This window comes from Triticum urartu, chromosome 6A (assembly GCF_056163025.1).
Source record: "Triticum urartu cultivar PI428250 chromosome 6A, HENAU_Tu73, whole genome shotgun sequence".
Classification (NCBI taxonomy): Eukaryota; Viridiplantae; Streptophyta; class Magnoliopsida; order Poales; family Poaceae; genus Triticum; species Triticum urartu.
In genome coordinates this window covers 75,921,432-75,943,464 of record NC_141878.1, presented here as the reverse complement: position 1 = coordinate 75,943,464, position 22,033 = coordinate 75,921,432, and the positions used below count along the sequence as shown (strand labels likewise).

The 22,033-nt window shown below is 42.8% G+C and overlaps 1 protein-coding gene across 3 annotated transcripts; it reads right to left on the bottom strand.

The window, feature by feature from the left end:
- Positions 1–287: 287 nt before the first annotated feature.
- LOC125516555 (protein TPR1) lies at positions 288–12,286 on the bottom strand. Of its 3 annotated transcripts, XM_087526670.1 has the most exons (15): positions 11,923–12,049; positions 6,292–6,447; positions 6,032–6,141; positions 5,839–5,908; positions 5,658–5,731; positions 5,462–5,557; positions 5,287–5,379; positions 4,899–5,026; positions 4,570–4,816; positions 4,325–4,492; positions 4,150–4,245; positions 3,870–4,022; positions 3,407–3,766; positions 2,598–3,310; positions 288–755 (listed from the first exon to the last, which is right to left on the bottom strand). In XM_087526670.1, exons 2-15 carry the CDS (start codon positions 6,431–6,433, stop codon positions 746–748), a joined length of 2,460 nt encoding a protein of 819 aa, XP_087382796.1. In that variant the 5' UTR covers positions 6,434–6,447; positions 11,923–12,049; the 3' UTR covers positions 288–745. The 3 variants fall into 3 exon arrangements, with proteins under 3 accessions (XP_087382796.1, XP_087382795.1, XP_087382797.1); XM_087526669.1 differs by having other exon boundaries at positions 2,598–3,766; XM_087526671.1 differs by lacking the exon at positions 288–755 and adding an exon at positions 12,129–12,286 and having other exon boundaries at positions 773–3,766; positions 11,923–12,055.
- Between the last annotated feature and the right edge of the window lie 9,747 nt (positions 12,287–22,033).

Genomic DNA, 22,033 nt, shown 5'->3' with positions numbered 1-22,033 from the left:
TAACATGTTGGCTGTATATGTTGATGCAGCTCGCTGTGCTTGAATGTAATGTAATTTCAGGCTACTTTCCTGTGGGCACGGCCTTGACGCCCGAGAAGCTCGTGTTCAGGCTGGACTGTTGCTCTGAGTGACTCTTATGGGAAGGCTGGACCCAAGTGACTGCTAAGTGCAGTTTTGATTTACTTTGCTTGGTGATTAACATGGTATTGTATTGTGATGTAATACTATGTTTCAATCCATCTAATTTTGGCAGAATTGTTATTCATAAAACATGGACTGCAAGTACATATCTAAAACACCATTCATTGATATGAAAAAAAAAGCATATTCGGACAGAGTTGTTATTCACAAAGCAATGATCTAAAATTCAACATCCACTTTTCACATAATCACTTGTTGATTCCTTACTAGTCACAACTTAACATAAATGCAAGTTAAGACAGCAGCCAAGGTAATGCCAACACTGCCGGAGGGATGCCACTGAAAATCTGATCATCTTATCTCCGCGACTTTGAGCTCTTGTTGCGCATCATCCTTCTTATCATGTTCTTCAACCTCCCCTTCCAGCTCTTCTATCCTCCCATCCCTAAATGCTAGCTTGGCCTCCAGTTGAATCTTATTCTTACATGACTACTGTGCAATCTTCTCCTCTTCGTACACTTGCACTTGCAATTCATCTATCAAATGGTGCTGACTGGCTCCCCTCCAACTCTTCTAACTTGAGCTTTGCCCCCTCCATGAAAATTTATTTGGAGCTGAAGAAGATTGCAGAGGTCATCATATATGAATTTATTTGGGACTGTGTATTAAACATGTGTGATGACTTAGAAGACTAAGGATCAAGGTGACCTTCTAATGATACGAGGAAGTTAGTAGAACATGGCAAAAGTGCATCACTGAAGTTTGTATTGAATATGAATAAACATTGCAAGTCGACATGAACAAAAAATTCCTTGACCGATAAACGATAATTGCTCCATCCCTAAACTACACTAGGTTTTTCTTTACTACTGCTAACTGGGAAAGCAATACAAAAACATTAAGATTTCAGTCAAGAGCCATACTAAATGCAGAACAAATGGAAAACTATCAGAATATGAATGGATTTGCACACACAGGTACATAGACCAGATGCTGGAATAAGTTTACTTTTGATTTCAGAAACTATTTCACTGATCTTGCTCTCATCGACACAGACAATAACTAACAAATTGCTACGGTAGGATAAAAGGGTTTAAAAACAAAGGGAGTATTTATACCATCAAAATGCATGGTTTTATAAATATATAAATGAGCTGACAGGTTGTTTCAGAACGAATCACCGCAAAAGAACAACATATTTAACATGACAGCCACAAACTACTACTTCCAGTGATTCATGTAGTGGTAAATAAAAGGCAGATATCTGGTTACGAGAATATGTACAGCTAAGTGACGGAACTGAATAAAAACAACATCCGGGACTGAAACTAACTACTAACAAAACTGAAACTGAAGCAGAGTAAATGGGGATCATGTTGTACATATCATTCTATAAAGATGTGGAGTTGTTTCAACTGAAACTTTTGCAACCCTTTTGTGTATACTGAATGTAGCAGCTACCTCATAATCAAGTCACTATCAGCCGGCAACATGCACCTGATTAGCAACTATGCCATGATAATTGGAGTGCCTAAACCCACATAATCAAGTCCCCTTTTTTTAGACGATATGGAGTTAGCAGCTAATTATACTTTGTGAGTATGTATGTTCGTGATTAGGTGTTAAGAGCTGTAGACAAAAGCATCGGGATAGAGTAGAGTTAATTCAGCATCACAATAGCATTTTTATTATCATTCATTTTATTTTTCAAAAACTCCAACCTGTAAGCTTAAATGCCCTCATATTCCAGTCTGACATGTTTCCATTTCATAGTTGCATTCCACGGTTCATGCATAAACTACCCAAAGATCCAAAGAGAAAGATGTGATTCACACACAAGCACAAACTACCCAAAGTATAAAACGAACTTTCACGGTTCATGCATAAGATGAATCATACCTGACCATGTAAAATCAACAACCACTTGTGTCAAGAAAAAATAAAATCCACTAAGTGACATTCTTAAAAAAAATAAGTATTAACAATCTCATGCATAAGTTTCAGAATAAAACAATCGCATACATAAGTTCAGCGAAAATGTCTCATAAGCTTGAGGTTCACAGCACAAAGGTAGGCAGTGAAAAATTACACCAAAATTTAAGAAATGGGAAGCTAAAATTTCAGGTTTGCGATAATATTTCAGGACAATGAAGTGGTCAACATGATAACAAGGCTATGCACTTTCAACTCTTATATACACGTTTTGTACTTTTGACATAGTACACCATGTAATATTACACCACTAACACCATCTTAATGCACAAGTGACAAGACATCTTAATGCAAGCATTATCTATGTCGCTAAACTAGTATACTGTAAAAATGGCCTAAAGAATCAATCATATACTAACACCATCCCGCAGCTATACCAAACAGTCAATGAGTAGTGCACCTTGCAAAACTATGTAACCCGAACAAAAGCAATATACAAATCATCCGAAGGCCAAAAGGCAAACCTTGCAGGATTATCCTTGAGCGCAGGGAACATGGGCGGCCAAATCATCTTAAGAGGATGGATATCACCCAATTGCACTTCTTCTTCTGCCATGATATACACTTTACGCAACTGCATGCACTTGACATCTAATTGAAGTGCGCATCGACCCATCTCCAAGAACATAAACTCAGCATAGTCCCCCACATGCTTTATCCGGAGAGGAGCGTAGGACTCATCCTCAACCCTGTAACCTGGAATCCACATATTAGCAACCATCTCACGCAAACAAATGGTGTCCACCAGCAGCCAGTTGTCCCCCTTGTGGAGCCAAATGTGAAGCTGAAGCTTCTTTGCATGGATGAGATACACACCAGAAGCATCCTGAGCCCGTGCCAACATGGTATCTCTATCTCCATACTCCACCCCTTGTGGGAGCTGAAACATAGATATGCTCGAGGCAGTCAAATCAAAGACAACAATGTCGCTCTGGGCGCTTGCTATGTAGATTTTATTGTTGGCGAGCACAGCTTTTGGTTCCCGTCGCGGATCAAGGAGCTGGTCTGTGTCCAAGGTAAGATACGTGCGCCACACACCATCACCATGTCGCCACATATGTACGTGCACCGTAGATTTTGTTCTCTGCATGTTAGACACCACCGACACATGCAACAAGGACAAGTCATTGACTTCTTCTACCGAGAAGAGATCATTCATCGTGCCGGAATAGCCATCCTGGATTTCAATGTGTGGGAATGGTGGGACAACAGTCAGGCCTCTCTCAGGACATAATGGACTGTGCGCCCCAACTGTAAATTTGCTACAGTTGACCTGGTCGTACAAGCTGATGAAGACTCTGCCATTCCGGGAGCAGAGAAAGTTGGCCGGCGCGCCGCGGTAGGCGTCCCAACTGTAGCCCAGCAGAGAGCGGACGACGGCAGCAAGCTCTTGGGGCTTATTTAGCAAACTGAAGAAGCGAATAGAAGCCATTTTATGATCTTCCCTGTCCTCGACGTAGAAGCCGAGGAGGCAGGGCGGGTGGCGCTTGCAGAAACGGCGGAGGAAGGCGGGTTCAGAGGCATGATGGTACCAGCGCTTGCAGACAAGGGCAGCACGGACAAGGGTGGTGGGGAAGCCGACGCGGATAATGATCTCCCTGAGGAGGTCATCGTCGTCGAGCACCTTTGATACCTTTCCAGCACATGCAGACATCACATAAGAATTATTCTTGGAGATCAACAAAGGTCTGTGATAAGAAGTACAAACAAACAATCAAGAATAAGATGGGCCGAACCTTGCTGGCTTGGTCAGTTTCTAGCATTGTATCAAGACGAAATTTCTGGGGATTTAGAACTTCCTTCAGATCCCAAGGTTTCCCTTTATCAGACTTTTCTTCTGAAATTCTTCGCTTTTTATCTATGCTTCCAGATGCTGGATCACCGCCATTCTATCATTATCATGATTAAGTTAGATGATGCTTAGATTGTTGTTTATAAGATTTACATAGAGGCATTAACACATATGAAACTAGTCAAAGTCTTTTTTTACTTCTAGATCGGCATGGATCAGCATACCAGTACAGGAGATGGCTTTGCACGATAGTTTCTGTCTAAGTGATCAGTTCGGCCAATGTTAGGAGAGATGCCCGAGACAACAGGAGCACCTGAGACCTATTAATTTAATAGAAAATTGCTGAAACTATACCCGCAACCTGTCCTGACAATAGAAGGCCGGAAAATATGTGCTTACCTTCACCGTAGAAGCTTCATATGGCGATCTGAACACTTCGGAAGGCAGGTTACCAAAAGACAGTAAAGATTTGAGCCCATCATTATTTGCAATTATCTTAAAGCCACTGTCTACTGTAGTAACAGCAAGAAGATTGCCTTCTTTATTGAATCTTAATCTTGGAAAGCTCTATTAAAATGTACAGAGGTTAGATTGCTACAAATGCAGAAAAAAGGTTGATAATATAATAGGGAACAGACACTAACTGGCAAGGCTCCGCCAGCTTCAATGCAGGCCAGCATGTTGGTGTTATCAACATCCCAAAACTTAATTTGATTATCTTCGCCAGCAGCTAAAATGTGATTCCGAGCTATATCAAACTGCACGACACCCTGTACTACACCAGATGTTTTTTTACGAAATCCAGAATATGACCTCTTGACAGATCCTTCACTTTGGTTCCACTCGACCAAATGTGAGTCTCCCTGTTTGCTTGTTCCGCATGAGAACAACCTTCAAATCGACATCAAGTAAATATTACATCGACAATACATTGAAACGCTTCTAGTGAGCAAAATACCACATCTATGTTTACCTAGTTCCATCGGCACTATAGAGCATTGTAGTACACCATTTTCCTGGAACATCAAAGTCCACCCTAGATCCCACATTGTCATAAAACCATGCCTTCATTTTCCCGTCAAGGGAAAATGAGAAAATAAACTGCAAGGAACACAATAAAACCATGTATCAAATCATGTATCAGTACACCAGATAAAGGCTGATGTGCTTGAAAAAACTATGCACTCATAAATTTCTCCCGGAACACAAAATACAGTCATCGCCCTCATGATGGCTCATACTGCCTCAATTCAAATTATAGTTGAGTAGACTTTTGAAGCATACAGACCAAGGAGCAACCGTCGATATTCATTGCATTCTGAGATGTTAATGCCTAAATACTGTATTCAGACAACACATACCTGAATATCGTCTATGTGATGAGGGCAAATAGAATACACAGGTGCCTCATGCCCTTCAAACGAATATATTTTCTGTCCATGCATATCCCAAACCTACAAAATAGAAAGTAAGTTACAGAGGACCATGCTAGGGGAAAATGAAATAGATGATAACCATTTAAGATGTGTTAGGTACCCTAATAAGCTTGTCATCTCCGCAAGTGACAACACATAGTTGCTTATTTGGCTGGGAGAAAGCTATGTCATTAACTTCTCCAGAATGAGCCTCAATCTGGCATGAAGAATAAATGGGTTAGTAACAAAAGTCAATTCATATAATGAAATATAACATCTATACACTTGAAGTTCGATGAACAATTAGAAGATCATACCTCTACCACTTCACGTGTTTTATTTCGATGCTCGTATACATACAGATGGATCAAATGTTTTGTAAATGCAACTCCTATAAAAGCAAAAGAAAGGAAGCTTAGCAACAATGGAGCACAATACGAAGAATTTACCAAGTGCAATACAGAGTTACCGGCTAAAGATTGAAATATTGACACTAACCAATCATGTATCCATCAGGGCTCCATGTAACTTGACTAACGGCCATGGAGGGATCTTTAGCCACGACACGCTTTTCTCATAGAAAATAATTAGTGAGCCACATATATAATATCAAACCATGTAGGTGCTTGCAAACAAGGTACAAGACTACAAGTAAAAGCAACAGGAGCAAATTACATATATAATTTGTTACCTGAAATTGTGCTGAACATGCTTGCATGTTCCAAATTTGGAAGGGCTCTGAGACCAGCCTCTCACGCGTACCGATCTCCCAGATTGTAAATTCACCATTAGCAGATCCAACTATGTGAGCAGTAAACATGACAAGAAAATCAATAAGGGTGTTAAAATCCAAACATTCACCCAAATTACATGAAACACATTTTGTACTTGCAAATTTATGACTGCATCTATATATATTTTTAGATATTAAATTAGCAACCTTGATCATACCTAGTAATAGTGTATGACAAGGATGAAAGTCCATGCTAGTTACATTAGATCCCTGTGATAGCGTGCAAGCTACTTTCGTAGGAATGATATCCAATGACCATGAGGGTTGAGGAACAGGTCCACTGGGACTCAGTTGCTCCATCAAATGCTCAGATTCTGCAATTTGATAGTGTGTTATAGCTGGGTGTTCCCGTCATGGAAACAGATAGAGAAATAATGCAATATAAGTACAGAACTGAGGTCATAAATCACATTGACACATATTAGGCTCCCTTTGGTTCATCGGATAGGAAAAATGCAGGAATAGAAAAAACACGGGAATAGAAAAGGAATCAAGGTCAAAAACAGAGGAATGAAAAACACAGGATTTTTTCCACGTTGGTCATTTGGTTTGCAGAAAAGGAAAAAAAATAAAGGAATCTAACTAAAATTAATAAATTGGCTTAACAACTTTTTTCCATAAACAAACTTGCCTAACAACATAATAAGAACATGTCGTATTTGCTTAATAAATTGACCCATCTAATTCATGTCAACCATATACGGAAGTGGATTGAACCAAAAGCACCAACAACTCACAGGTCCTTTGATATAAAATGGGAAAAAAATAACTTAGGCACCCACACAAACGGTCAAATACCCCCTAAAAAACGATCAAACACAAATCAGTATCCAACCATGCCACTTCTCTCGTATCCCACGCCGTGAACAGCCCAGTCGCAACGATGAGCGGCTGTGGTTGGCTGGGGTGATGAGTTTGTTTGTCTAATTAATTTGATGAAGCTCGATTTGCCTCGGGCATCCGCAAATTTTAAGAAAAAAAGAGATGCTAGTAGATGTTTGGAACGCTGTACGATTCTTGTGAAAGCAAAGGAATTTCTTCCCTATCATCCAAAATTCCTACAACGATTCCTATGAACCAAACTGCAGGAAAGGAAATATTCATGTGTGTGTAGTATTCCTGCACTTCTCCTTTGGTTACAGGAAAATCAAAGTTGTCTAAATGAGCCTCCTGTAAATTGCGGTGCAGAGAAGCCTTTGTATTTGTAACCAACTGTTTGTGTTTAGAATGACTTCTAGCAATTGAGGTTTTGTAGTTGGTAGATGGTGTATATAAATTCCAAAAAACACCCATGACATCAACAAAGCGAAGGCATAAAATTATTCTTGCATATATCCATACAATGATAATCAACAAAGAGTTGAGCAAAATTCATTCTGGCACTGCAGTGTAAAGCAAATTTTGTAACCATAGCTCTTGCTTACGACTCAACCTGGGATTGGGGTGGGTTCGTGTAGGGTCCAAATGGTTGGTTTTCGTGTAGTTCTCAAATGGCGCGGGTTCAAACGGGTTCAGCAAGAAGCGGATAACCGATCTGGTGCGGTGCGAGCCATGCGGCCTGATTTCAAATCACAGCGGCTCATAATGGTTCTGGTCCATGGGCCGAACCCACTAGTTCCTGACAAACAGAAGCGCTCCAACCCTTGGCTCCACTCCCCCGTTCCCCCACCCGAGTCTCTCTCCTCTAGGGTTCCTATGGCCACCACCCTGCGCCGCCGCCGCTGCCACCACCACGCGATGCCGCCACCATTCTCCACCGCCAACGCTGCTTCTCCTCTCCTCTTCTCTCATACTATCCACCCCCTACCTCCTCTTTGCTGCCGGCGACGGCATCTTCTTGGTCGCCATCGTCGTCTTGGTCGTCGGCTTTTTCTCCCACTCCGCTGGCCGCCGGCGCTGATGAGCCCACCGGCGACCTCCACCACCGTATTACAACGTTGCCCGTTACCCTACGATGTTGCTCCTCCATGAGACCACGATCGGTAAATCCCCTTCCCCTCCTCCTTTCTTCGCCGGATATGGAATGTTTAGACAAAGTCTCTACTGAATTGTAGCATATGGAATATTCAGACATAATGCATATGGAAATGTACGATATCTGAACTAAAGATGGTAACAGCACAAAAGATAAAAGAAATTGTAAGATTGTCCATTTGATAAATAAACCAATCTGGCTGTGTTGTACAGTTGCTACTCGTCTGACTGTGTTGTCGCTAGTTGGAAAAAGAAAGCTTGCAAACACTCACTAGCAATTAGTATGAAGAGAATGCAGGTGTTACTATTATTTGTCCTTTAATTTAATCTTCTTCTTTGGTACTGATGGGGACAATAATACCTTAGATCTCACCTGCTACCTATCTCTGACTTTTTTCACACCCCTGCCTGTATGTACTTCACAAGTTTCCGTGTGCTATAAATCTATATATAGCCTTGGGTTGATCCCTGCGCTCCATGATTCAGTTTCTACTAGATTAGGTAATCAGTTTAGTGTTATGTGTCTTTGTTCAGTGCTCCATGGTTGGTTGCACTCGGCGGTAGCAATGTAGTAGGCTCCAGGTCAATCAGTTCAGTACTTTAATTGTCTGTTCTTTAGCAAAGTTATGTATCTTTGAGTGGGTAGTAACCAGCACCAGATTTACACATTTAGTTTTATCCAGGACAAGGCAGGCAAGAATTGGATCGTCCAATTGTCTGCTGGTGAGCAATTGGTAAAATGTTTATGTGCTTTTCTGTGGAGATGTGTAGATATTCGAGTTCCATTTGAGGTCATCTTGTATCCTGCTGGTACTATGATGAAATGACTAGTATGATGTTGCTACCATTCTGAAATGCAATTCTTTGACTTTGTATGGTGACGCTATCTTGTATGGGTAGCTTGTGCTTCTGTTGTCCCTAGGAAAATAATGAAATTGCTACTGGCACTAAATTCTGATGCACTTGATCGATCATGTGCTATTAGTTTCATGAGTTTCTAACCATCTTTAGAGACTTCCTTCCTTACTGGAACATGTGGAATGCTCGTATGTGTAGAAATAAAATATAATTTTGTTTGCTATGTCAAGAAAATAATTGTTCTTCTATGCCGAACATATCTCTTCAGCAGATTTGTTGATTGTCAACAGATCTATGCTTACCAACATGTAGTACTACTGACTGTGTACATTGGTAATTTTAAGGTGCCTTTCATTGTGTCCATCGATCTCTGTTTTTGATTATTATTATTTTTGAAAGAGCAACTGTTAAATAAGGAAAAGGGAGATTGGTTCGGATCCTGGCGTGGTGGAGGAGAGACCCGTGACCTTGTTCAGCGATCAGCGCGGGGGCAGGAGCATACATTCTCTTGCAAAGGCTGTTTCAGTCTTTCTATTGTTATTTGCTTGTGAAGATGTCTTTGGAGGTCATTTATTCTTTTCAATATCTAAGTTGCTCCTAGCTGGAAATAGATTGAAGCAGCTCCAAGGGAAGCATACGAAGTCAGGCAACTCCTTAAACTATTATGAGGAGGAGGAGGCCAGGCGACACCGCGGCACATGCAGGAGAGGTGGAGGGTGTGGCATCGGTGCATGTGAAAGGGGAGGAGGAGACTCCAACGCAATGATGCAAGCCCATGTCCTGTCGTGTCCCAATCCATGGATGGCGTAGCTGTCTCAGATCCGATGTTAGTGCAGATGGAACCCCCGTCTCTTCTCGGTGCAAAGAAGCTAACTTACCAAGTCTTGGCAGTGTGTTGGACACTTCCTTTCCCCATGCCTCCCATGCCTACAAGGCTCAGAATTGTTCCCCTTCCGGAGAAACAAGCATAGAACACCATGATCTGGACATATAGCTTAGTCTAGTCACAGTTGACACCATCACAAGAGCAGCTACGTCCATCATCAAGGGCTCATCCTTTGAGGTAGAGATCCGTGCTCCCCAACTTCTTTTGGTTATATTCCTTCATGAACGGCTCGCTCAATTTCTGGTGGAGGGTGTCCAATGCACTCATGCCAGCTCCATGTCCATGACCTCCCACTCTCCCTGCTTGCTTGTTTGCTCGCTTTTTCCCCTCCCACCTATCACGCCGCAAGGAGATGCCTATCACAGTCTGAGGAGGGGTCTAGATCCCTCACATGCACTGCATCAATGCAAACACGAGTATGCATATATGCTCAGTTCTCGCACATGCACATAGTGCAACTCCACGCAGCTCGATCCCATCTATCATCCTCAGCCAACATTAATCAATCCTGCTATGCAACCGGCTCTTCTGTTATGTTTGCTTAGCCCGAACGATACCATGCTCTCCATTACTTTGTTAATGGTTCTTCAACCATCGCACTATTTGGTTGAAATTTGGGTAGGCATATGATAGGTTCTGTGGGCCATTTTATTTTCTCAAGAACCTCAAAGGTGTAGGAGCATTCAATTCCATTAGAAGAAGAGTGTGTGCTTGTTTCTCAAATCGTTGGGACATCCTACAAGTTATTAGTTGAGCATAATTTGAGATGCTTTCTGCCAGATGATTTGTGAACACTACAATTTGTTATGTGGCTTTGACCTTTTCTGTTTCGGAATGTAGAAGAAAAAATAAGTCAGTTTGGGATATAAAGCATTTGATCCACATCGCTCGAATGTACTAATATAAATTTAGAGTGCGCTCTACATTTGCCTGCCATTGTACACCTACATGTCTTGCCAATCCGCTTTATTCATTTATATTTATATTTATTTACCTTGCTTCCATCTTATCCTTGTTATGATTTTCCTTTTTACTTGGAACAGAGATGCCATGTGAAGAATAAGCATATCAAGTTTGTTGGGTCGTATCCATGTCAGTGATAACCTAGGGTGCCATCATATAGTTAAGTTGAGTTGTAGTGAGCTATACTTCGTTCACATCTGGTAGCGGAAACTACCTTATGTGGGAGCCCATCACAACAAGCCTTTACTTGTGTGTCTATTAGTTCAAGTTATGCACCTGGAGCAGGTTCTTCTATGTTATTGTTGATATTTGCGATAATTCTTGATGTTTATTTTCTACTCAGAGTAGTTTTTCTTTCTTTCTAATTGTTGAGTTACTGCTGGCCTTTTTATTTCACTACTAGACTACTGACTAGAAATTGAAATATGCCCAGTCAGGTACACGAGGGCGTCTATTTCTTAGAATTAATGAAGGGATATTAAGGTATCTAAGCTATATAGCTGTAACGGGTGTATTGCTTTATCTGAATATTCACTCTGTCTTTCGAGTGGAGCACAAACTAGTTATACTCTGCACTGGACTAAGATATGCTCCTGGTATCAGTGGAACATCATTGTTTCATTGTTGTTTGCCATCTGTATAAGTTGAGTAATGTACTTCTGTTGCAGGCCTAATTGCGGTTCCACTTGCTCTGCAGATGGATGCTTGTTATGGCATTTGCAGAACTGGAATATCCAGTTCATCATTGCTAATTCAGTTTCAATGAACCGAAACCCCGTGCAATTGCCGGAAAATTTTAGCACAGAAATGATGCATTTGTTGGATGGAAGGTTTGTAGTGCAAGAAAGATTTTGGCCCTTCTATTTCCATTGAGGAAACCAACATGAGTGCTTACAGAAAAGTAAAGAAACACAGAACGAACAGAACCTGTCTAGCCCAACTCTGTCCCCTAAGGTGAGATAAAAAAATGCTCAGTAAAACTGCAAGCATCCCACGGAGAGGCAAACTGTTGAATCAACATCAGGTAGGGATGCAGGGGGACGCGTCCGCACCTGTCTGCGCAGCCAAAATTGAACAGGGGCGGGGGCGGGAGGAGGGCGACTCTTACCTGGCCGATGACCCGACGCGGAGGGATCGGCGATGGGGTCGAGAGATGGCCACCTCCTCGCACGATTTTGGCGGCAGGATGGAGACGCGCGCGCGGCGTCCCCGCCTTCCGACCGGACACGGGCGCCGACGAGCTAGGGGAGAAGAGAGAAGAAAAAAAATCAGTAGGATATGGAGAAGGAGAGGAAGGCAAGGTGGTGGACTGACCTCGATTCGTGGGTGTCTGCCGGGGACGGGGCCGATTGAGGTCGCCGGCGGCGCCGCTCCGCTCCGGCAGCCGCCGCTGTCTTTTTTTGATCTGCTGTGGGGAGACTGCGGACTGAACGAGTGAAGAATTGCCTTTTTGGAGAGAGACAGAGAGAGAGAAAAGTGCACGGGTCCCTATGTAGTAGCGGCCTACCAGCATGTAATATTGGCCCATGCAAGTCCAGCCCATTTGTCAATTGGAGAAAAAAACACTGGCTTTCTATTCTTTTCTCTCTCTTTTCTGCGAGGAAAACTTTCTAATTCATTTGATATGGCTTTTCTATTTAAAAAGAGCCAACCTTTATAAATCCGGAATACGAAAGAATTCAAGTCTTACATGATGTCCTGGTGGTTGCCGAACGACCTCTCGAATTTTTTCAGCAGCATGTACTAGTGTGTAGTCATGTACATATTGTGGAACTTTAGATTGTCCATGCGCCACCTGACTTGAGCATATTTTTGCGGACACTCCCAACATAAAAGAGAAAAGAAAGCCATTAATTATAGTGGTAGCCTATCAATGTAGTACTCCGTCAGTCCAAAAAAGGTTGTCCCAAACTTGTTCCTCAAATGGATGTATCTAGCACTAACTTGGTGCTAGATACATCAATTTGAGGGACAAGTTTTTCCGGACAGAGGGAGTGTATCGTAATACTAGTATTAGAGGCATCAATTCACGGCAACAAATGTATAAGAGGGCTCAAGGGCTACATCTCGAAGCCTCATTCATCACTGGGACCCGCACCCTCTCTTCTTGTGTCACGACTCTTTAAATTCTCTAGTTAATATGATAATATCTACCTCTAAACTACGTGAGAAACACGGTGCCACAATGTTCTCTTCTTGTTTCTCTCTAATGGGAAACCGGTACAAGCTGCATAATTGGGAAACCATTAAGTATATGTTGGAACAATCCTTCACTAGCATTTACTGACCGGTAAAACGGTTCATCTTAATGACGGACTTTACCTCTATGAGGGCATTGTGAATAGAACTTCCTTATATGCACAATGTTCCAACTCCTGGGTAATGACTCTCCTCTTGTCTATGTAATGTTGTAGCACCGAAGAAAAATTTGACGAGCACCTCATATGGTCCTTCATACATCGGAGAGGACTTGTTGCTATCGCTAGCTTCAGTCTTTGTATGAGTTGAAGGATCAGATTGACTTTCCAAAAAAAATTCTTTGGGCAACCCATTTCTCATGATGCCCTTGTAGCAATAGCTAGTACCTTGTGGATCGGATGAGAACATGGTCCCTCCATTCTTTGAGGGAATTTAGGTTATCTTTTCACCTTTCAATCACTTTTTCCTCGTCGTACGAGTCTATACGAGATGAGCCAACTCTTGTTTAGCAAGGCAGCATGGCTCTAGCAGCATATACCACAAACAAGGAGTGTCCCCAAGGGATGTGTCTATAGTTTTCTCCTTCCCACGGGATTGTTGGTAGCTTTGTGAGATGCATTTTCTCCTTAGCATAAAAGCGCCTCTTCAAACCAGATAGCATGTGTCCATTATCCTAGTTAACTTGCATATTGCTCTCAGGGCGCACAATGGAGGCAAATCACATCTAGGTCCCCAATTTGTTGCAGATGTCGTGAAAAGCTCTAATGAAAATTTGGGTATCATTGGCAGTGGTGGTCCTTTTAGGAACACCAAAACGAGTCATCGCATTCTTGTGGGTGAAGCACACTATGGCCGTAGTCATCAAGTTGATGTTGGGTTCAGCGTAAATCCATTTAGTGAATGTATTCACCACCGTTAGAAGAAAATTATGCCCTCGGGTGGTGTCGAAAAGGCTACCAGATGATCAAGCCCCTAGGCCATGAAGGTCCGTCATAAGGGTATCTCTAGTGCTTTGGCGAGTTAGTATTTTCGGCTGTGATATTGGCACGCATTACATTTTCACAACTTCTCTCTCGTCAAGGAGGAATGTAGACCAACAGAACACTTAGTTAAAGGTCTTTTCGACCAGATTTAGAAGTAAGATTGTGCCCTTCATACGCCTACATGTAACTATTTGAGTAGATCTCAACCCTGGACTTGGGGGGTGCACCGCATAAGCACTCCTCAACCCCTTACGATAGAGGGTGTCATCCGTTAGGAATTTTTTGGCACATCGAGAAGTATATTTGGAAAGCATAGAGCCCTAGGACGGAACTCGATTATGAGTCCCAGTGACACCTTTGGCGTGTTAATCCTTAGTGACAACCCATGTCATTTATAGATCTCAATGGCCCCAACATCTTCATCTACATCACTAACTTGTTGTATTGATGGCTTTAGGGGCTTCTCAACAAAGACCACAAAACTCATGGAGATCAAGAGGAAGCTAGTTAGGCGAGTTCATCGTCCCGTGATTTTCCACGTGCATGCATTTTTCTTTTTTGAAGAAAATATGCATCAAACTTTTGCTTGACAGTGAAAATGGTCAAAGTATTTGTAGAAAATGCTAAACGAAATATACCCTAGAGGCAATAATAAAGTTGTTATTTATATTTCCTTATATCATGATAAATGTTTATTATTCATGCTAGAATTGTATTAACCAGAAACTTAGTACATGTGTGAATACATAGACAAACAGAGTGTCACTAGTATGCCTCTACTTGACTAGCTTGTTAATCAAAGATGGTTAAGTTTCCTAGCCATAGACATGAGTTGTCATTTGATAAACGGGATCACATCATTAGAGAATGATGTGATTGACTCGACCCATCCGTTAGCTTAGCACGATGATCGTTTAGTTTGTTGCTATTGCTTTCTTCATAACTTATACATGTTCCTATGACTATGAGATTATGCAACTCCCGAATATCGGAGGAACACTTAGTGTGCTATCAAATGTCACAACGTAATTGGTTGACTATAAAGATGCTCTACAGGTGTCCCCGATGGTGTTTGTTGAGTTGGCATAGATCGAGATTAGGATTTGTCACTCCGTGTATCGGAGAGGTATCTCTGGGGCCTCTCGGTAATGCACATCACTATAAGCCTTGCAAGCAATGTGACTAATGAGTTAATTATGGGATGTTGCATTACAGAATGAGTAAAGAGACTTGCCGGTAACGAGATTGAACTAGGTATTGAGATACATCGAATCTCGGGTCAGTAACATACCGATAACAAAGGGAACAACGTATGTTGTTATGCGGTTTGACCGATAAAGATCTTCATAGAATATGTAGGAAACCAATATGAGCATCCAGGTTCCTCTATTGATTATTGACCGAAAGTGAGTCTCGGTCATTTCTATATAGTTCTCGAACCGTAGGGTCTGCACGGTTAACGTTCGGTGACGATCGGTATTATGAGTTTATGTGTTTTCATGTACCGAAGGTAGTTCGGAGTCCCGGATATGATCACGGACATGACGAGGAGTCTTGAAATGGTTGAGACATAAGATTGATATATTGGAAGGCTATGTTTGGACATCGGAATGGTTCCGGGTGAGTTCGGGCATTTACCGGAGTACCGGGGAGTTACCGGAACCCCCCGGGGAGTCAACGGACCTTATTGGGCCTTAGTCGGAGAGAGGAGGAGGCGGCCAAGGTGGAGGGTGCGCCCCCCCAAGCCCAATCCGAATTGGGTGGGGGGGCCCCTCTTTCCTTCCCTCTCTCTCCCCCTTCCTTCCTCTCCTACTCCAACTAGGGAAGGGGAAATCCTACTCCCACCGGGAGTAGGACTCCCCCATTGGGCACGCCATGAGAGGGCCGGCCCTCCCTCCTCCACTCCTTTATATACGGGGGAGGGGCACCCCATAGACACACAAGTTGATTGTTTAGCCATGTGCGGTGCCCCCCTCCACAGATTTCCACCTCGGTCATATCGTTGTAGTTCTTAGGCGAAGCCCTGCATCGGTAACTTCATCATCACCGTCATCACGCTGTCATGCTAATGAAACTCTCCCTCGACCTCAGATGGATCTAGAGTTCGTGGGACGTCACCGAGCTGAACATGTGCAGATCGCGGAGGTGCCGTACTTTCGGTGCTAGGATCGGTCGGATCGTGAAGACGTACGACTACATCAACCGCATTGTCATAACGCTTCCGCTTACGGTCTACGAGGGTACGTGGACAACACTCTCCCCTCTCGTTGTTATGCATCACCTAGATGGATCTTGCGTGTGCGTAGGATTTTTTTTGAAATTACTGTGTTCCCCAACAGTGGTATCAGAACTAGGTCTATGCGTAGATGTTATATGCAGGAGTAGAACACAAAGGAGTTATGGGCGTGGGTATATACACATTGCTTGCCATCACGAGTTGATTCTTGATTCAGCGGTATTTTTGGATGATTCGGCTCAGACCGATATTACGCGTACGCTTACGCAAGACTGGATCTACCGGCGTGCTTCTCACACAGGTGGCTAGTGGGTGTCTGTTTCTCCAACTTTGGTTGAATCGGTTTCAATGAACATGGTTCTTTCTGAAGATGAAAAATCAATCACTATACTACGTTGTGGTTTGATGCGTAGGTAAGAATGGTTCTTGCTAGAAGCCCGTAGCAGCCACGTAAAACTTGCAACAACAAAGTAGAGGACGTCTAACTTGTTTTTGCAGGGCATGTTGTGATGTGATATGGTCAAGACATGATTATATAAATTGTTGTATGAGATGATCATGTTTTGTAACAGTGTTATCGGCAACTGACAGGAGCCATATGGTTGTTGCATATTGTATGAAATGCAATCGCCATGTAATTGCTTTACTTTATCACTAAGCGGTAGCGATAGTCGTAGAAGCAATAGTTGGCGAGATGAAAATGATGCTACGATGGAGATCAAGGTGTCAAGCCGGTGATGATGGTGACCATGACGGTGCTTTGGAGATGGAGATCAAAGGCACAAGATGATGATGGCCATATCATATCACCTATATTGATTGCATCTGATGTTTATCCTTTATGCATCTTATTTTGCTTAGTACGGCGGTAGCATTATAAGATGATCTCTCACTAAATTTCAAGGTACAAGTGTTCTCCCTGAGTATGCATCGTTGCTACAGTTCGTCGTGTCGAGACACCACGTGATGATCGGGTGTGATAAGCTCTACGTTCACATACAACGGGTGCAAGCCAGTTTTGCACAAGCAGAATACTCGGGTTAAACTTGATGATCCTAGCATATGCAGATATGGCCTCGAAACACTGAGACCGAAAGATCGAGCATGAATCATATAGTAGATATGATCAACATAGTGATGTTCACCATTGAAAACTAGTCCATCTCACGTGATGATCGGACATGGTTTAGTTGATATGGATCACATGATCACTTAGATGATTAGCGGGATGTCTATCTAAGTGGAAGTTCTTAAGTAATATGATTAATTAAACTTTAATTTATCATGAACTTAGTACCTGCTAGTATTTTGCATGTCTATGTTGTTGTAGATAAATGGCCCGTGTTGTTGTTCCATTGAATTTTAATGCGTTCCTAGGGAAAGCTAAGTTGAAAGATGATGATAGCAATTACATGGACTGGGTCCGTAACTTGAGGATTATCCTCATTGCTGCACAGAAGAATTACGTCCTGGAAGCACCGCTAGGTGCCAAACCCGCTGCATGAGCAACGCCAGATGTTATGAACACCTGGAAGAGCAAAGCTGATGACTACTCGATAGTTCAGTGTGCCATGCTTTACGGCTTAGAACCGGGACTTCAACGACGTTTTGAACATCATGGAGCATATGAGATGTTCCAGGAGTTGAAGTTAATATTTCAAGCAAATGCCCGGATTGAGAGATATGAAGTCTCCAATAAGTTCTACAGCTGCAAGATGGAGGAGAATAGTTCTGTCAGTGAACATATACTCAGAATGTCTGGGTACCACAACCACTTGACCCAGCTGGGAGTTAATCTTCCTGATGATAGTGTCATCGACAGAGTTCTTCAATCACTGCCACCAAGCTAACGATTGAAGAACTTTGTCAATGACACTATCATCAGGAAGATTAACTCCGAGCTGAGTCAAGTGGTTGTGGTACCCAGACATTCTGAGTATATGTTCACTAACATAACTATTCTCCTCCATCTTGCAGCTGTAGAACTTATTGGAGACTTCATATGCATTTTCTTGAAATATTAACTTCAACTCCTGGAACATCTCATATGCTCCATGACGTTCAAAACGTCGTTGAAGTCCCGGTTCTAAGCCGTAAAGCATGGCACACTGAACTATCGAGTAGTCATCAGCTTTGCTCTGCCAGGTGTTCACAACATCTCGCGTTGCTCCTGCAGCGGGTTTGTCACCTAGCGGTGCTTCCAGGATGCAATTCTTCTGTGCAACAATAAGGATAATCCTCAAGTTACGGACCCATTCCGTGTAGTTGCTACCATCATATTTTAACTTAGCTTTCTCTAGGAATGCATTAAAATTCAATGAAACAACAGCACGAGCCATCTATCTACAACAACATAGACATGCAAAATACTATCAGGTACTAAGTTCATGATAAATTAAAGTTCAGTTAATCAAATTACTTTAAGAACTCCCACTTAGATAGACATCTCTCTAATCATCTAAGTGATCACGTGATCCATATCAACTAAACCATATCGGATCATCACGTGAGATGGAGTAGTTTTCAATGGTGAACATCACTATGTTGATCATATCTACTATATGATTCACGCTCGACCTTTCAGTCTCAGTGTTCCGTGGCCATATCTGCATATGCTAGGCTCGTCAAGTTTAACCCGAGTATTCTGCTTGTGCAAAACTGGCTTGCACCCGTTGTATGTGAACGTAGAGCTTATCACACCCGATCATCACGTGGTGTCTCGACACGACGAACTGTAGCAACGATGCATACTCAGGGAGAACACTTGTACCTTGAAATTTAGTGAGAGATCATCTTATAATGCTACCGTCGTACTAAGCAAAATAAGATGCATAAAGGATAAACATCAGATGCAATCAATATAGGTGATATGATATGGTCATCATCATCTTGTGCCTTTGATCTCCATCTCCAAAGCACCGTTATGATCACCATCGTCACCCGCTTGACACCTTGATCTCCATCGAAGCATCGTTGTTGTCTCACCAACTATTGCTTCTACAACTATCGCTACCTCTTAGTGATAAAGTAAAGCAATTACATGGCGATTGCATTTCATACAATAAAGCGACAACCATATGGCTCCTGCCAGTTGCCGATAACTGTGTTACAAAACATGATCATCCCATACAATAAAATTTAGCATCATGTCTTGACCATATCACATCACAACATGCCATGCAAAAACAAGTTACACGTCCTCTACTTTGTTGTTGCAAGTTTTACGTGGCTGCTACGGGCTAAGCAAGAACCGTTCTTACCTACGCATCAAAAACCACAACGCGGTATAGTGATTGCTTTTTGATCTTCAGAAAGTACCCTGTTCATTGAATCCGATTCAACTAAAGTTGGAGAAACTGACACCCACTAGCCACCTGTGTGCGAAGAACGTCGGTAGAACCAGTCTCGTGTAAGCGTACGCGTAATGCCGGTCTGGGCCGCTTCATCCAACAATACCGCCGAATCAAGAATCAACTAGTGACGGCAAGCAATATGTATATACCCACGCCCACAACTCCTCTGTGTTCTACTCGTGCATATAACATCTATGCATAAACCTGGCTCTGATACCAGTGTTGGGGAATGCAGTAATTTCAAAAAAAATCCTACGCACACGCAAGATCATGGTGATGCATAGCAACAAGAGGGAAGAGTGTTGCCCACGTACCCTCGTAGACCGTAAGCGGAAGCGTTATGACAACGCGGTTGATGTAGTCGTACGTCTTCATGATCGATCGATCATAGCACTGAAGGTACGGCACCTCCCGCGATCTGCACACGTTCGGCTCGGTGACGTCCCACGAACTCACGATCCAGTAGAGCTTCGAGGGAGAGCTTTGTTAGCACGACGGCGTGATGACAATGATGATGATGCTACCGAAACAGGGCTTCTCCTAAGCACCGTTATGATATGACCGAGGTGGATTATGGTGGAGGGGGGCACCGCACACGGCTGGAAACAGTCAACTTGTGTGTTCTAGGGTGCCCCCTGCCCCCGTATATAAAGGAGCAAGGGGGAGGCCGGCCGTCCTAGAGGCGCGCCAAGGAGAGGGGAGTCCTCCTCCTAGTAGGAGTAGGACTCACCTTTTTCTAATCCAACTAGGAAGGGGAAAGGAAGGAGAGGAGAGAGGGAGCAAAGAGGGGGCGCTGCCCCCCTCCTTGTCCAATTTAGACTCCCAATGGGGGGCGGCCAGCCCTAGGCCCTCTCCTCTCTCTCGCACAAGGCCCATGTTGGCCCATTAGTTTTCTCGGGGGTTCCGATAAGCCCCCGGCACTCCGATAAATATCCGGTGACCCCCGGAACTCATCCAGTGTCCGAATATAGTCGTCCAATATATCAATATTTATGTCTCAACCATTTCGAGACTCCTCGTCATGTTCGTTATCACATCCGGGACTCCGCACTATCTTCGGTACATCAAAGGACATAAACTCATAATACCGATTGTCACCGAACGTTAAGCATGCGGACCCTACGGGTTCGAGAACTATGTAGACATGACCGAGACATGTCTCCGGTCAATGACCAATAGTGTAACCTGGATGCTCATATTGGTTCCTACATATTCTACGAAGATCTTTATTGGTCAAACCGCATAACAACATATGTTGTTCCCTTTGTCATCGGTATGTTACTTGCCCGAGATTCGATCGTCGGTATCTCAATACCTAGTTCAATCTCGTTACCGGCAAGTCTCTTTACTCGTTCCGTAATGCATCATACCACAACTAACTCATTAGTCACATTTCTTGCAAGGCTTATAGTGATGTGCATTGCCGAGAGGGCCCAGAGATACCTCTCCGACAATCGGAGTGACAAATCCTAATCTCGATCTATGCCAACTCAACAAACACCATCGGAGACACCTGTAGAGCACCTTTATAATCACCCAGTTATGTTGTGACGTTTGGTAGCACACAAAGTGTTCCTCCGGTATTCGGGAGTTGCATGATCTCATAGTCATAGGAACATGTATAAGTTATGGAGAAAGCAATAGCAACAAACTAAACGATCATCGTGCTAAGCTAACGGATGGGCCAAGTCAATCACATCATTCTCTAATGATGTGATCCCGTTAATCAAATGACAACTCATGTCTATGGTTAGGAAACATAACCATCATTGATTCAACGAGCTAGTCAAGTAGAGGCAAACTAGTGACACTTTGTTTGTCTATGTATTCACACATGTACTAAGTTTCCGGTTAATACAATTCTAGCATGAATAATAAACATTTATCATGATATAAGGAAATATAAATAACAACTTTATTATTGCCTCTAGGGCATATTTCCTTCAAGTAGGCCAAACCAAACTGATAATTCAAAGAGACTTGCAAAGATATCAAATCATGAATATAAGAATTAAGAGAAGAATCAAATATTGTTCATAGATAAACTTGATCATAAACCCACAATTCATCGGATCTCGACAAACACACCGCAAAAAGAATTACATCGAATAGATCTCCAAGAACATCGAGGAGAACTTTGTATTGAGATCCAAAAAGAGACAAGAAGCCATCTACCTATTAAATATGGACCCGAAGGTCTGTGGTAAACTACTTACACATCATCGAAGAGGCTATGGTGTTGATGTAGAAGCCCCCCGTGATCGAATCCTCCTCCGGCAGATCGCCGGAAAAGGTCCCCAGATGGGATCTCACGGGTACAGAAGGTTGCGGCGGTGGAAAAGTGGTTTCGTGGCTCCCCTTGATGTTTTTAGGGTATAAGAGTATATATAGGCGAAAGAAGTAGGTCGGTGGAGCTACAAGGGGCCCACGAGGGTGGGGGCACACCGC